This window comes from Octopus bimaculoides, chromosome 11 (genome assembly GCF_001194135.2).
Source record: "Octopus bimaculoides isolate UCB-OBI-ISO-001 chromosome 11, ASM119413v2, whole genome shotgun sequence".
NCBI classification, from domain to species: Eukaryota; Metazoa; Mollusca; class Cephalopoda; order Octopoda; family Octopodidae; genus Octopus; species Octopus bimaculoides.
The window spans coordinates 32735315-32752828 of record NC_068991.1 but is presented as its reverse complement, the minus strand read 5'-3'; the positions used below and the strand labels follow the sequence as shown (position 1 = coordinate 32752828).

The following is a 17514-nucleotide window of genomic DNA, read 5'->3' as shown; positions in this document are numbered from 1 at the left end:
TCGCCTGACTGGCCTTCTTGCCGATGGCATGTAAAAGCACCCACTACACTCTCTGAGTGGTTGGCATTAGGAAGGGCATCCAGCTGTAGAAACTCTGCCAAATCAGATTGGAGCCTGGTGTAGACATCTGGTTTCACCAGTCCTCAGTCAAATCGTCCAACCTATGCTAGCATGGAAAGCGGACGTTAAACGACGATGATGATGATATATATATATATATATATATATATATATATATAAACATATGGATATAACTGTCTCTCCATCCATGTATCTGTCTATCTCTCTCTATCTATCTATCTATCTATCTATCTATCAACCAATCAACCAATCAATCAATCAATCAGACAGAAATGGAATAAATGACAAGGCAATAAGAATTAGCAGGATTGAAGGAAAGTATATTTCATGGAGCAATAAATACTTGTTTCACTGATTCACTATCTCCTAGCTGGTTTTTACAAACATTTTTTCAGAAACTTACCTATCAATCTAGTGGGTACACTAGGCAAATGGACTGTATTCTCATTGGTAAATGAGAGAGGCAGATACTTGTGAATGTAAAGTCCTTTCCTGATGAAAAAGGCTAGTAGCTAGTGTCTTTAGACTTGGTGCTAAGAAGAACTCAGAGACTCAAACCAATTTGGAAAAGGAAGATATGGAAGCTTTAGGATCCTTCAAACAGTCAGAGATTGAGAGATGTTCTAATTGAAGCATTTGGCATAAAGAACAATTGGAAGTTTTTTATGAGATAACTTACTGAGGGCTAAAGACCAAATTTATGGCTGGTGCAAAGTTTCAGCATGGCCAAGGGTAATATGGTGAAAGAACAATGAAGTAGTAGAGAACTATACCAGGTAGCTAGAAGAGGAACTAGGAAACTGGTCTATTTAGTAAGAAAAGGATAAAAAAAGGAAGAACTTTACCAGTGTTCTACAAGATAAGGACCAAAGGCATGTATTTCAGATTGCAAGACAGTATATCAGAGAAATTCAAGATCTGGGAGAAATGTGTGTACAGAAGGATAATGGTACACTTGCACTTAGTGATTCTGAAAAGAAAGAGGCATGGCAGTGCTACTATGACAGGCTACTAAATGTGGAAAATGAATAGGAGAATGAGTCTTCCTAATGTGAATCCATTGAAAGTAACAGCTATTTTTGTTGACAGCAATGAGATAGACAATGCAATTAATGTTATGAAAACTGGGAAAGCCCCTGGTACATCAGGAGTTAACATTCTGATACTCAAATTATCTGTTGGAATGGGATATAGCCTAGTTACATATGATATAAATGAGATTGTCCAGGAAGGTATCATGCCCAATGACTAGTGTAGCAGCAGCATAGATAACTGTTACAAAAGTAAAGGAGACGCCCTAGAGAGAAGTAATTACAGAGGTTAGATTGGGTCATGAAAATCACTGAAAGAGTTATAGCTCAATTGATTAGGGAGAAAGTTAGCCTAGATGAGATAGAGTTTGGTTTCAAGAAATTCTACTGATGATCTCTTTATAGTACAGCAACTACTAGAGAAGTATTTAGTGAAGAGTAAACCATTGTACTTTGCATTTATTTACCTGAAAAAAGCCTTTAACAGTGTTCCTCACTCTGTGATCTGGTGGTTGCTGTGGAAACTAGTGGATGAAAGGCTGATAAGAACCATATAAGTCATGTAGGACACCTTTAAGGTGTCCAGGATTGCAAGACAATGTATCAGAAAGAAATAAAATGTCATTGGGAAGAAATGTATTTGAAATGATGTAAAGGTACACCTGATGTTACTACTGATGACAAGAGGTATGAAAGTGGTAGTATGAGAGGTTGTTGAATGTGGAGAGTGCATAGGATAAAGAGGGGTTACTACATGCTGAGCCTATAGAGGAACCAGCAGTTCAAGTTGACATCTGTATGATAGGCAAAGTATTAAGGATATGGAGGCAGGGAAAGCTGCTGGCCCATTTGGGATAGTAGCTGAGATGATCAAAATATTGACTGCTACAAGTTTAAAGGAAATCCTTTAGAAGAAATCATAGAGGCATCAATGTGAACTAAGTTATGCAGAGAATTGTACAATTAACTGGAGCACAATTAGCCTAGATGAAAAGGTGTTTGGCTTTATGCCTAGAGGAGGTACCACAGATGCCATCTTCCTAGTGAGACAACTTCAGGAGAAATACTTACATAAGCATAAGCCATTTTACCTGGCATTTGTTGACTTGGAAAAGGCCTTTGATAGGGTGCCATGCTCTATGGTCACTAAGGGAACTAGATAAGGTTAGGATCAACAATGAGTCCAGCTAAAAATTTAGTGTGAAGGCAAGGGTTCTTCAAATCTCAGTTCTCAGTCCTCTCCTATTTGAACAGTCATTTAAACAGTCATTCAATCTTGTAGAGAAATCAGCACACTGCCTAATCTTATTTTTCTTTTTAACGCATACCGTGAGCACTGCCCACTTAGAGTAATCCACCTTTTTGATGAATCCACTCTTTTCCAGTCTGTTCATTTATAATTTCAATTGCTGTGAATGGTACTTTTCTCTTAGATTTGAATACAGGCACAGTGTTTTCATTTACTTGAAAGTAAGCTTCAATCTTTTTACATAGACTTAAGTCCTCTGATAGTACTTGAGGAAACATCTTTTTCAATTTTCTATTCTCGTCAGAGGGTGTTGTACTTTCACCACAACAGATTGTCATAAGGTTAAAACATCCTTTCTGATAGTCTATCTTGTTAAAATGGGTGCATTTTGATATACTAAATGCTATTCCAATGTCTCTGCAATATACCTTGACTGTATTAATGTATATTAACAAGTGAATTTACCGTTTTTTCAAACTTTGCAAGTATCTTTAAGTCATTCATGAAGACTTGATAATTTAGAGACAATGCATTTCTTCCTAGTTTCTCACCCATGCTGGCTTTTCTTAAGTGTCATTCAGATGACAAATAACAAAGTAACAAATAACAAAGAGGTGAAAGGGTCTCTTTTAATGGATACACTTCTCAATGATTTTATGTTCACCATCAAGTTTATTTTCCACTGTGTCATGCTAGCATTGAGGACAAGCTTTGCAGCTGTGCTAAATATCCTAAGTAACCGATGCACCATGTTTAAGCTTTTCTGAAATTGATCCATATCATGCATAGATTAGTCTGTCTTTGCTTGCAGTTCTTCGTTATCATTTTGTCAGTGATTAGATGGTCCTTGATACCCTTTGAGTATTTCCCACACTATTCTTGTTCAGTAGGTAATAATTTATTCTGCATCAAATGATTGTATTTGCCTGTCTGTAACTTCCACAACAGACTGAAGCAGTGACTGGTCAATAATTTCCTACCGCTTTTCCTTTTCAATGGAACTTTCACTATCAAAGTTGCTCACCCCTCAACTATCCATTCCAGTACACTTTGTGTTACACATTCGTTTAGATAATTCCCAATATGATTGTATAAGGATTCCGATTTACCTGAAAGTTCTACCAGCACAGACATTGTCAGTACCATGTTCACTGTAGCCCCTGGAAAATTCACAACCACCACCAATAACAACTAAAACGCTAACAATAATGCAAACATTTCCACCACAGCAGCTATAAAAGCAGGCTCCTTTGCTGGAATGATGAGGTTGTATGAACAAGTTTTCATAAAAGACAAATATAGGAGCCTGAAAAACTCCTTGGCAGAGGGAACAGGAGAGTTCAGTTTGCAGTCCCTTCACAATTGATGAAAAGAACTGCCAGAAAAATGGTTATATAGTGGGGTGTGTCTATAAAAAACTGATGGGTTTTTTTAATGTCACACACATCCAAGTGGGAAAATATGTAAGTGAAATATGGGATGATGTAGATTTTGTAACTTGAACCAGGTAATAACTTAAGTTACAAAAACTGTGCAGAAGATTACTCACCAAAACCTTACCTTAGAAACTTTTTATCATCCAATGCAAATACGAAGACCTTTTGCTCTTTCTCACATGTCTTGGTTGGCATGAGGTAAAAGTTAGAATATTAAATGCACTATCAGAATAAGATATTTGTAGGGAAATGGCATGGTCTTGTCATCTTGCTTGATATTAAAAAATATTGTAAAAAATTGGTCTATGACTGGGTTGGATATTTTGATTCAGTTAAAGGCAAAAACCCTGGATAAGATGTCCAAATTTATTGAATTGCTGCATGGGGCACAATTGCTGGTCATAGTGAAAGTTAGAAAACCTAGATATCATATATACAAGAGCAGCACACACTTTAAGGCCTTCAACAACAAAGTAGAAGTGCAAGAAGGTCCACGCTGCAGCCAACATCATAGCCACAGCAACAACTACACCAACAAGAACAGCAACATCCCCAACTGCTTGAGCAGCAGTGGAAACAGCTCCAACAAGAAAAGCAACCGCAATTGTGGAGACCAGAAATCAGTAATTCCACAACAGCGATTCATACAAGCATGGGAGGTCTTTTTATCCACTGGTCCACCAACACAAAAACTGTCTTAAAACCATCCAACTACATCAACACCAAAATTCCAACAACAGCATAATCAATATAACCACAACTACAAGAAAAGCTCTTAAAGGAAAAGAAAATACAGAATCAACAGCAACAGCTAAACATACAATCAAGTACACAGGCTGAACCCTCATCAACTTTACAGATTATTCAAATTAACAACAGCAATTTAAAGCAGGAAATCATAGAAAACAAAAACATTCTCATAAATTGGGATTGATTTCAACAAACTCTTGTTAAAGACTCCTTAAGACGAACTATTACTTCAATTTGATACAAATGTCACTCTTAAAAAAATACCCTGTGAACATTGAGCTTTTTAGGTTAAGCCTGAAGATGGCCTTTCACAAATTCTTCCTAAACTAATGAGAGGACAGGACCACTAGCCCTTCTCAAAGACCAAGTTGGGTAACCTCTCTATTTACTTATCTAACATACATGGTTACTCTGAAAGTGAGTTTATTATCATCATCATTTAACACCTGTTTTCCATACTGACATGGGTTGGATAGTTTGACAGGAGCTGGCTAGGATAGAAGCCATAGCAGGCTCCATTGTCTGTTTTAGTATGGTTCCTACAGCTGGATGTCTTTCCTAATGCCAACCACTTTACAGAATGTATTAGGTGCTTTTTATGTGGCACTATCATCAACAGAGTCACCAAGTTCCTTGCAAGATGGAAAGAACAAAAATCCTTCAACTGGGAGTGGGGAGTTGTATGGCAGGAGACATTTTACCAGTTGAGAGATTAAAAGTATAGAGGGACAGAGATAGGTGTCTTGTTATACATATATGGACATCATAGTTATAAAGGAGAAGGAGTTAGAGAGTAAGATAAGAAGAGTGATAGTGAGAGAGATGATAGCAGAGATGTGTTGGGACATGCCCTCAAGGGACATTGTGGGTGGTGAGAATAGGTGAAGTGATACAGATGTTTGAATTGAGTGAGTGGGCGGGATAGAGTGGAGAGAAACCTAGGAGAGGTTTGGAGGTGGGGGATTGCAGTAAATATGAGAGGGCATTGAAACTAAAAATAGATAAGCAAGGTGTTAATAGTGGAGAACAGCACAGTGGGAGAAAGTGCAAAAAGGAGTTGATTAGATGGAGAAAAATAATGAGAAATGGAAGCAGTTTAGGATGGGGAAGAATGGTAACTGAGAAAGCCAGGGGAATATAGTATGTGCTTATTCTGCTATCAGGTGATAGAGAAGTGATGGGTATTAGGGGATGAATGGTGGGGGAAAGAGAGGATGGGGGTGATTGAGGCAGAACCCCTCACAGACAAGCATTACCAAGTTTTAGGATTTCAATTCTGCTGTGGTGGGTTGGTCTTCTTTAGTACAGCAAGGTGCCAGATATCTCAGTCCTTTGTCATCTCCTTTCTAAGGCTCAGTGTCTTGAGATTAGCCTTCAATACTTCATCACAAATCTTCCTGGGTCTCCTACTTTTACAAGTTCCATTCATTTTAAGTGATCAGCACTTGTTTATGCAACTATTCTCATCCATATACATCACATGATCAAACCAGTGCAGTTTTATCTCTTGCACACTGCATCTAATTCCTCTCCTGCCTAACTTTTCTCTCAATATTGTAGTGCTCTGTCGCACTTGCACTCTGACATTGCACATCCAGTAAAGCATACTAGCTTCATTCCTCTTTCTTGTATAAATGTATGTGACCTGGGGTCAGCTTGGTTCAAAGTCAGTTGTTCAATGACCTCAGGTCCCAAGATAGAGACATAGCAACTATCTATGAAACCAGGATCTATAGAAAGCATGTGCTCTCACCAACTTTTCACACAACATAAAAGCAACGTCATGAACAAATCATGAAGGTTGTTGGTCTTAAAACAAAACCAGACACAACTCATGTATCGGTAAGTAAAGCTACCCCATCTTCATTATCAGGAACATATCATGAGACCCTTAAACCTTTCCCCCAGCCACACCTAACAAAGACAAAGCAACAACGTCTAGTACTAAATGATCAGTAAGTACTATGTATTAAATAACCTGTTACAGCTATGAATATCTTTGTATTTTTGTTGTATCTTTTGAAGTCCATGTGGTTAATAAAGAAATCATTATTATTATTATTATTATTTATTTATTTATTTATTTTTTGACATCCAACATAATAAATTGATCCACATAATTTTCTTACATTCTTTAGACTTTCAATTCCCGTACCTGCCAGTTGGTTCTTGGTGCTGGAGCCCTTCAGTTAGTTGGTCTAAAGACAATTTCTACAAAGAATTTAGGTGAGTAATGTGTGTGTGTAATGCTGTCATCATTTTACATTCACTTTCCAAACTGTCATAGGTTGGGCAGTTCATCACAGTCCAAGTCATTCTTATTGGGAGCTCAAATGTATTGTTTGGTTTGGTTTCTATGACTGGATGCATTTTTTATTGTCAATTTTACAGAATGTATTGAGTGCACTTTCTCATGGCACCAACACTAGAGTGCTGAGTAACTTAAGATGTATAGACTGATAATGGGAATAGGAGATGGAACAATGATAACAGAAAGGTCAGAAATAAATAGTTGAGAGTATTGGTGGGGATAGAATTGTAAGTATAGAATATACTCAAAAGACTAGGTTCTTTACATTTGCTCAGGTGTCTCTGGATGGATCAGAGAGAAAGAGGAATCACGACAACAGAAGTGCCGGAACAGGTGATGGGAAGATAGGGATATTTAAGGGTAAAGTCAGTAGGGCAGTGTTTAGAAATAGTAGAGGTAGAGAAAGATAAGGTTGGGTGACAAGATAAAGGCAAGAGTAGCAGCATCCCTGTACATGGCATGTACAGCTCTCACCAACCACTCGTCTATTCCTAGCTTCCACATTGCCCATCAGACAAGGAGATGGGATATCCTATCAAAAGCCTTCTCCTTGTCAACAAAAGCTAAGTACAGAAGTTTATTTTTGGCTCAATACTTCTTCAGTTGCTTCACCAGGAAGATAGCATCAGTAGTGCTTATTCCTGGCACAACACCAAACTGCATCTCATCTAAGCTAACTACCTAATTAGTCACCAGTATGGGTGCCTCTTATGTGTTACCAATATGAGTGCATTTTACATGTCACCAGCACAGTTGCCATTCACATGTCACTAACCATTTACATAGGATCAGCACAAGTGCCATTTATGAGACACCAGCACAGGTGCCATTCACATGTTACCAGCACTTGTCATGATCACACTTTTGCTTAGTTTGACATGTCTTCTCAGGCACAGCAATTTGGCTGAAGTCCCAGTCTCTTGCCATTGCCTCTGTGAGATTCAACATCTGAAGATTACATTTCACCATCTCATCCCACGTCTTTCTGGATCTACCTCTTTCACAGTTAGAGATTAGCACTTCTTTATGCTGCTGTCCCCCATCCATACACATCACATGACCATACCAGCACAGTTTTCTCTCTAGCATGCTACCTCTGATGTTTCTTATACTCTATTTTTCTCTTAAGACACTTACACTCTATCATATGTGCACACTAACATTGTTACATTGCATATCCAGCAAAGCATGCTAACTTCATTTCTTTCAAACCTTCACATGTCCTCTGCAGTCACAGCCCATCTTTCACTGCCATGCAAGAGCTGTTCATACACAGGCATCATAACCCCTTTGCTATCAACAAAGGTAGAAGCTCCCTGAACTTTGCCCAACCTGTTTTACTCTAGCAACTATGCTCTAAAAGCATCCTCTTCCACTGCTGACTTGGTCACATAGTAATGGAAACTGTCTGCTACTTCTAAGAATCCCCCAGGCATTTGATGAATGTACATTCCTAGTGTTTATTGTACATGCACATCTGCCATACACAAAGACTACTTTCTCTGTTAACCTTCCTTTGATACTACTGCACCTCTTATGTGTTCATAGCTTACACTGGGTACACCTTATGGAATTTCTACTTACCCCTTTTCTGCATATCAAGCAGGGCCTCTCAGTGCATCTAAAGCACACTCATTGCCCTCAAACAGCTAAAGCCTGAATTCCATTATAGCCAGTTGATTTATAACCATATACTTATATTTTCTCTTATTCCTTTCATGTTTTCCCCCATCTTCTTAACCTAACCTTTTCTTCCCTACAGACATTGCATTGACCAACTTACACTCAGCTAGAAATTGTTAAGTAGATTTTATCTTGTATCTTATCCTCCACTCTGAAATTTAGGCCTCCCACCACCACACAATGGCTAGTGATTGCTAGTTCAAGAACCACAGGGCTTCTGAAACATGATCAATAAAAAAGTGTCTCCTTCATCTGCTGGGTTTGGGCAGCTGACAATTTCCATCAAACCCAGCAATATAAACTGAGAGTTTTCATGAAGTAATAAAAGTAATGTAATGAGAAAGAGAAATCTATAATGCACATAAGTTCCTGTAGTCCTTTGGCATTGAAGTAGTATAAACACAGACACAGTTGTGTGGCCAAGGCACTGCGTTGGGACATATTACAGCAAAGAGGATTTAAAGTAGGATGAAACTGGTATAAACACCAACTAGAAAGTGTAATAGCAAATGACCAGTCTTATGAGATTTTAATGTACAGACTGATCACAGACTTCATGCAAGGTGACCAAATATTATTGTTCTGGACAAGACATAAAAAAGTGTATCATCATAGATGTAGCTATATCTCAGATATGAACGCAGTGATCAAAGAACAAGAAAATAAGAAAATACCAGGATTTGGCTTGGAAAATACTAAGACTGGTGGGTGGGATTCTACAATAGTAATCCCAGTTGTTATAGGCACCTTAGTTACCATCACCAACAGACTCAGCAGTTTTCTTATTGAGATTGATGCAACTATGAGAGTTGCATTAATTCAGAAAACTGCTCTATTGGAAACAACAAGGATTGTAAGAAAGGTCCTCTATATCTAAGAAAACTGTTTGTGACCTGGTATCAAGGAAACTGATTCCAAATGTAAAACATTTGTGCACATCATGAATAATAATAATAATAATAATAATAATAATAATGCCCTGATGCAGTACTAGGCACTGGCTCTCATGGCTTCTGATGTTAATTGATTGGAGGTGTTATCATGCACATGTTTTGTCTTGTTATAAAAGATGGGCTACAGCAAATATTCTGCTCAATACCACAGATTTGCTTGTCAGTTGTTTGAATTTAACCAGTTAAGCATGTCCCTTCGTGGCTGACAATATGTGCATTTCTGATCATGAGCAGAAATAGTGGGCAAGCATCATAGCCATGTGTTGAGAGGAATTCTTTGGGGTTTGGATAATTTACGTGGGTATTTCGTTCAGCATCCTTAAACAACCCTCATTCAGGGATCTTTTGGGTGTGATGGGCTACTTGACTTAAAGAAATTCTAAGTTGGCCCCACCTTCAAGGTCATGCACTGTTTATCTTGATATGAGACCACCGTGTCACGTACATATGGTTGTGATGCATACACCCGGTGTACCTTTATCAGACAGGTAGTCATGATGGGTATACTGGGCTTTGTGTATTTTGCCTCAGTGTCACTTTGATGCAATGCACTGCTCTCACTCAATAATAATAATGATAATAGCACATTTAACACTGAAAGTACTCTGGAAAATAGCAAATATGAGGGAGATATATCAGATATAATTATTTTAAGCCCAGATTGGTCATCATCATCATCATCATTTAACATCTGTTTTCCATGCTGGCACGGGTTAGATGGTTTGATCGCTGGAGCTCAGGCTGTTATGTCTGTTTTGGCATGGTTTTACCTTGGCCAAGTGTTTTCTACTTTAGTCTTGGCCAGCCAAAGCCCAGTGGATGGATTTGGTAGACAGAAACTGAAAAAAGCCTGTCATGTGTGTGTGTGTGCATTTCCCTCACCACCACTTTACAACCAGTGTTGGTGTGTTTGTGTTATTATTTCATTGAAGTTGGTTGATATCTTGACATTAATTTCATTTCCTTGTCACTGCAGCCATCTTGCCACATTCTCAACTTTATTTCCTCGCCACGCAACTCAGCACTTTCTTCAGTGATAGTTTGTCATTTTCTCTGTCTCTGTATATTTTTCACTTACTTAAACAATAACTAGAAGATACACCACCTCCAGTGGATTTTCTTTTTCCTGTTTTAGTAAGTAGGAGAGCAGACAAATCATAAATCCCTTCGGGTATATGGCCCTGCTCAATCTGTAGGAAAGGCATTGGTAGAAACTCCATAAAATGTACCTGGTACAAGCTATGGACACATAAGAGGTGCTGCAATATCAGAGGAAAGTTAACTGGGAAAATAGTTTTTGTGTGTGAAAGGTGCACAGGTACAATAACCACCAAAAATTTATGGAAAATAAATTCCCATCAACTGCCAGGTGGGTAAGCTAAAGGTAGTAAATAGCTTCTGCTATCTAGGTGACCAAGTTAGTTGTGGAGGTAGATGCTCCAAGAGCAGAGCTGTGAAAATAAGAATAAGCTGGCAACGTTCAGAGAGCTCCTACCTCTGCTGGCAACAAAGGGTCTCTCCCTCAGAGTGAAAGGTAGATTGTATGATGCCTGTGTGCAAAAAGCTATGCTACTTGGCAGTGAAACATGGACTGTGATATCCGAGGACAAGCATAGGCTTGAAAGAAATGAAGCTAATATTTTTCACTGGATGTGCAATGTCAGTGTGCATGCATGACAGAGTGTAAGCATCTTGAGAGAAAAGTTGAGCATAAGAAGCATCAGATGTGGTGTGCAAGAAAGATGACTGCACTGGCATGGTCATGTGATGTGTATAGATGAGTACAGCTGTGTAAAGAAGTACCAATCTCTAACTGAGGAGGGAACCTGCGGTAGAGGTAGATGCAGGAAGACTTAGAACAAGGTGGTAAAAACATGATCTTCAAACGTTGGGCCTCGTGGAGGCAGTGACTAGTAGTGATACCCAGTGCTTGAGAAGACCTGTCAAGCCAAATGAAATTGTAGATGTGGCCGATGCTGGTGTCACATAAGTGGCACATAAAAAAGCACCTTTCAAGCATTGGGCTTCACAGAGGCAAGGTGGCTGATGCCGATGACTCGTGAAAAGTACCTTTCAAGAGTTGGTCCTTGCAGAAACAATTACAAATGATTGAGGCCATCGGCATTATGCTGTGCTTGAGAAGACCCATCAAGCCAAGTGAAATCATAGTTGTGGCAGATACTGGTGTCAGGTAAATGACAACCATGCTGGTGACTGTAAAAGCACCTGTAACGACCGTGCAACCAGGAGATGGTGATGAGGAATGGCTCCTTTAGCGCATCGCACGGTCGACACAAATATAAAACAAAATGAAATGAGGTTAAATGAGTATAAGTGCCAAGAAGGAAAGGAGAGAGACACAACCGGTAAAAAGTATAAGAGAAGGTTTTTATTGAATATCAACTTGTGTGTGTATGCGACATAATAAACATAATAATAGACAGGCCGTCATGTAAACAAAGAGTGTATGTATACAAACATGTGTATGTGTTTGCGAGAAATACAGAGCATAGAAAAGGACATTAGAAGAAAGTTCAGGCACAAGGATGGGAAATACAACTTTGTATCCAATGGCACACTGTAGTTGAAGTTCTGTATCTAGAGGTTGTGGCGGCAAAGGCAGAGCCGAAGAGTCACATGTTGTGAGAAGTAGAGGCTTCAATGCTGCGGCCGGTTACTTGGTACAAGAGTTCTTGCAGGTTGTACTCGCTGTTAACCATGGTGAAACATTTCACAAACAGCATGGAGAAAGCTGTGCAAGCGTTGCTGGTGGTGTGTACGTAGAGAAATTGGTGTAGATGCTGGTGGTGGCGATGAAGGCGTTTGCAGTAAAGTTGAACAAAGTGTTAGATCTCCAATGAAGCTGTATCGTGTTGTTGCTAGAACTGGCTGTGTGCTCTATGGTCAGTGGCTATACCTCAGAAGGTCTAGAGCCAGACTGACAAATGGGACGAATGGAAAGCTAGATTTTATACCATACTCTCGGCTCAACTGGGGTTCAGAAAAACTGTCCTATGTGACCTTATCTGAAGGCGGCGATTGGTTGGGTTGAACCGTGGCACAAGATAGAACAAGAGACAAAAATACATCAATGCCAACCAATCAGCATGGTGAACACAACAGGGTCCATAGATGTGGCCGAAGGCTAGCTATTATCTGCTACGTCCGCACTCATGTATATATAACAGAGAGAGAGAGAAGCTCGCTACACACCCATTATACTTTTAGAGTGGTTGGCATTAGGAAGGGCATCCAACCATAGAAACCATGCCAAATCAGACTAGAGTCTAGTACAGCCTTCCAGCTTGCCAGCCAAACTGACCCATGCCAGCATGGACAACAGATGTTAAATGATGATGATGATGATGTTTAATTTCTAATAGGTTCAAAGCCATAATGCTTTATATAACATGCCTGCCATGCCAGTTTCTGCTTTTCCTGGAAATACACCTATTTAATTCCAAACTGCTAACATACTTCACCTATTATCCTTTCTTTCATTTGGTTCATTCATAAAGCAATATTTCATTGCAGATTTGTTCACTTCTTTCATTCAAGTGGTTTTATCTGGCTTCTTTCAGTTAGATCTTGCACTGGTGCAGGTTTTTGATATTTTTTTTCACTTAAACTAGGGATCATTTTATAGTATTAAGAGGAAGATTGATATGGATCAACTCTGCATCACCTGCCTGCCACTCTTGATAGTGTCAGTCCTACAACCTCCAATTCCAGTTTTGAGGTTATCTGTAATGAGGTTAGTGTTTTAAGGTGACACTAATATTGGTAATTTTATTTAGACACCATCTCTGAGGATTGCTAACCAACCAAGGCTAAAGAGAGTCTGCCTCTTCATGTATCAGACTTGACCCTGCTGGAGACCAACTCAGTATTTGTGGTCTCAGGATAAGTTGCAAGGTGATGCTACCACCAATATTTTATTGAGATACCATCTCTAACATGAGTACAAGAGTGCCAACCAAGACTAACAGGGCCTTCCTCCCTATGTGAGAAGTGCAACCCTAGCAGGGGCCAACAAGATCCTTTTGGTTTCAGGGTAATTATTGTTATTATCATTACCAACCATGAACTACTATGTAGTGTTAGCAACAACAATAATAACATGGGTCATAACTGGATGGCCATTGACTCTCCTGAATCCATCTGGCCTCTGCTAGGTTTTGCTGTTTGCCTTGCAGGGTGTCCAGTTACCAAAAACACCAGTCTCACCAAGCATGCCCAGTAAGATAACCAATTTAGTTGCTGATGGCTTAATTATATTCTGAATGATGTCCGAACATATCACATCACAATATTGTGATTTCTTCCCTAATGTCAGAAAATGTGTATGAGAATAGTGAGGGTTAAAGATGGTTGTTAATGATGTCATAGTCCAGCTCAGTGTTTTCCCATACATGATCTATAAAAAGAATTTTTCTTCTGAGAATAGTTACCACTGCAAAGGTCTTTCCACTACATTTAAGTATGCACAAATGTGTTAAATATAAATGTACGCAGCTTTATTTTATAAAAAGATAACTCTTGTGACTCCCCCTCCTCTTCTTCTTCTTCTCCTTCTTCTTCTTCTTATTGTTGTCGTCGTCATTATTATTACTATTATTATTGTTTTTATTATTATTATTATTATTATTATTATTATTATTACATTTTAATTTCAGCTCTTGCATCTCGCTGTCTGCAACTTGTTGTCTTTTATGTACCATTTGTAAAAAACCATTTTAAAACAAGATTATATGATAAAAAACATATGTTAAAGCACTTGGATCAGATAACAAAGGTAAGAAAATATAGTTGCAAGATTTTTACTTAAAAATATGTGCAAATGTGTTGTTATTTAGCCTTAGCTTGCTCTTGATTCAGCAGATATATGATCAAGCATGTTCCAGCTGTAACCATCCTGTCTTTTATTCAGATATTATTATTCCAGACTATAATATCTCTCTCTATATAAAATTCTTTGTCTGTCTGTTCCCTGTGCATTCTCTAACAGCTTCAAATCAAATCAAATTTTACGATGTAATAGTATTACACCCCGCGAATGTCAACATGTAATTTTTATTTTCATTTGGATTGAAACAATATCACATTTTCTTGAAAATAATCTTTCTCTAGTCAACTACAGTGACAGACATTTTATACCATGATGACAATGATGGCGAAGTCACATTTTGTATATGAGTGTATATGTGTCTGAGTGTGTGTGTGTTTGTGCATTTGTTACATATGAGATATTAAAGGACATTTTATACCACAATGATGTCACATCTCTATTGTTCTCTCTTCATTCTGTCTAGTGTTTACCATTGTAACAATGTCTGGTGTCAAAAAAATTATTACAGCTACTTTCATTATTTGCAGTCTTCTGTATAGGTGTATTTGTGTATCAGTAAATAACCATAGGTAAATATTTCATAAAAAACCTGTTTGTACCTTGGTGTGAAATAATTTTTTTACACAGGTTTTTGTGAGTGCATTCAACATATCTGACCTCCAAACCTGCTGCAAGCCACTTTTTTCTGGAAAAGAAAGTGGGGGAGGGGTCAAAAAATTATTTCACAGCAAAATATTAGAGGGTCCTTTATCACAAATAGCTGCTCCGTGGTAGTAAGGCATGCTAGAAATAGCTGCTAAATCTTTCCTTTTTCTGGGGAAAGGAGCCATTCATGCATGATTTTGATGTCACATTCATTAAAAGTCTGCGAAATAACCTGGAAAAGAAAAGCAAAAACCCACAAAACAAAGCTCCATTAGTGGGAAACTCCGAGGTCCCCCTCCCCCTTTCTTTTCCAGAAAAGGTGGCTTGTGGTGGGTTTAGAGGTCAGGTACATTGAATGCTCTCTAAAAAATTCGTGGAAATATATTATTTCACACTGCGGTATAAACGGGTCCTTTATGAAATATTTACTTAATCATGCCTAGAAGGAAGGTGTCAAATTACACTACAAGCAAAGAGAATTGTGTTTATAACCCAAGTGAGTTTATAACCCAAGTGAAACAGGGTCCTTCTGCATGTATATGATTTATCTTTACTTGTTGCTATTTTGTCCAAGGTCATCGTTGATCCAACAGATCTATGATCAAGGATGTTCTTGCTGTGACCATCTATCATTTATTCAGATATAGTTTATCTACAACAGATGTTCTCAAAGTGGGTGGTACCACTCCTAAGGGGGTGCTGGACATGTTAAAGAGGATGTTAGGCTTTAGAGGACAGTGGGGAAGGGGTAAGGCTACATAATTAACATACTAAATTTTACTGATTTTAAAGCACCTAATTGGGTCATAAATCCCTTTCTTTCTGATGTCACTTCTGCTCAACCAAATTTACACTAAGAAATTATTGACATAAAAAATAATTTCAAAGTCAAATATATTTTCAACAGTTCGGTTATGAGTTATTCTAGCCCAAAATGCAAAGCAAGTATTCTCAACTTTGGCAAGAAATTAAATTGTTGTTCATTGCTTTTCCTTCTTCATATTTAATAGAGAAAGGATTCAGTGTGGTGCTGCAATCACTGACTAAGCAACAAAATAAATTTGCAATAAGTCAAAGAGGAGACTTATGACCTCTTTTGACTAACATTGAATCTAATATAGAAAATTTAGCTAGATTTCATCTGGCACAGGGAAGTCATTAACTTGCTATGTATAAAGTAAACTTTTGTCTTTATTAGTTTTTTTTATCATTTCACTGTTAAAGCTTATGCAATCCATATTTGTGTGGAATTTATAAATTAACATCCATGTTAAGATAGTTTAGTCATGAGATATCATCCACCACTTAGGTTGGTACTAGGTATAACAATTACTTAAAAAGGGGCTCTGCAAAAAAAAAAAAAATGGTTAAGGACCACTGATCTAGGACAACATTACCTAATGTGTTCTTCCTTGATGTTGTTTAACCCCAAATAAGTCCTGATCTGGCAAACTTTTTATCAAAAATGTTCCAACAGTAACCACCCCATTATTTATTCAGGCGTCATGTATTTAGGAGTATATGTTAAATAATGTATATTATCTAATGTATATTAGTATAAGTGGCTGCAGTTGTTGTTTAGCTCCAGGCCAGGCTTGAACCTTTAGACAAATAATCAGAGACGTTTCTGCTACAACCATCTCCTTTTTGTTCAGACATGGTTTGTCTAAAATTATAGGATCTAATGTATCCTTTCACTTTTTGACTTACCCCCTCTATTTCTCATTTCTCTATTATCCTCCCTCTCCATCCTCTAACTCCATTCACAGGTTTCTTTCTATCTACCAGACCCAGTCACATAATATAATACAGTGGCACTGAACCCGAAACTACATGGTTCAGAATTAAACTACTTAACTTCACAACCATACTTACAGCTGTTGTACATATTGTATTATGACAATATACACATATGCCAGAAGGGAAGCTAAGCGACAGGTTTATTTAGCCAGAGGGGAAGCAGATAAGAAAAAATTTGCCAATGTTCTGCGCTGTGAGGACCAAAGACTTGAGGTATTTCGTGTTGCAAGACAGTGTGTGAGAGAGAATCGTGATGTCGTGGGAGAGAAATGTGTCCGCATGGATGATGGTACGTTTGCACTAAATGAGGCTGCAAAGAAAGAGGTTTGGAGACACCACTATGAAAGGTTGTTCAATAAAGAGAATGAGTGGGAGAAAGAGAGTCTGCCAAATGTTGACCCAACAGAGGGACCAGCTATCCGAGTTGACAGTACCATGGTAGATAAAGCAATTAAGAGTATGAAGACAGGGAAAGCCCCCAGCCCATCAGGAATCACTGCAGAGATGCTCAAAATATCTGGCAGTGTCAGCTATAGCCTAGTCACCCGTATTGTTAATCAGGTAATACACGAAGGAGTCATACCCAATGACTGGTGTAGCAGCACCATAGTCAACTGTTACAAAGATAAAGGTGATGCTTTAGATACAAATAATTACAGAGGTATCAAATTGTTAGATCAGGTAATGAAAGTCACGGAGAGGGTCATAGCCCAACTAATTAGGGAG

At 38.3% G+C, this 17514-nt stretch overlaps 1 protein-coding gene across 1 annotated transcript in view; it reads left to right on the top strand.

Moving 5' to 3' along the window:
- Positions 1–17514, top strand: part of LOC106871767 (vacuolar protein sorting-associated protein 54) — a 434878-nt gene that overhangs the window by 348001 nt on the left and 69363 nt on the right. Inside the window, exons 22-23 of the mRNA XM_052971965.1 lie at positions 6686–6773; positions 14171–14289. Coding sequence (XP_052827925.1) covers positions 6686–6773; positions 14171–14289 — 207 coding nt within the window. The remainder of the gene's footprint in view (positions 1–6685; positions 6774–14170; positions 14290–17514) is intronic.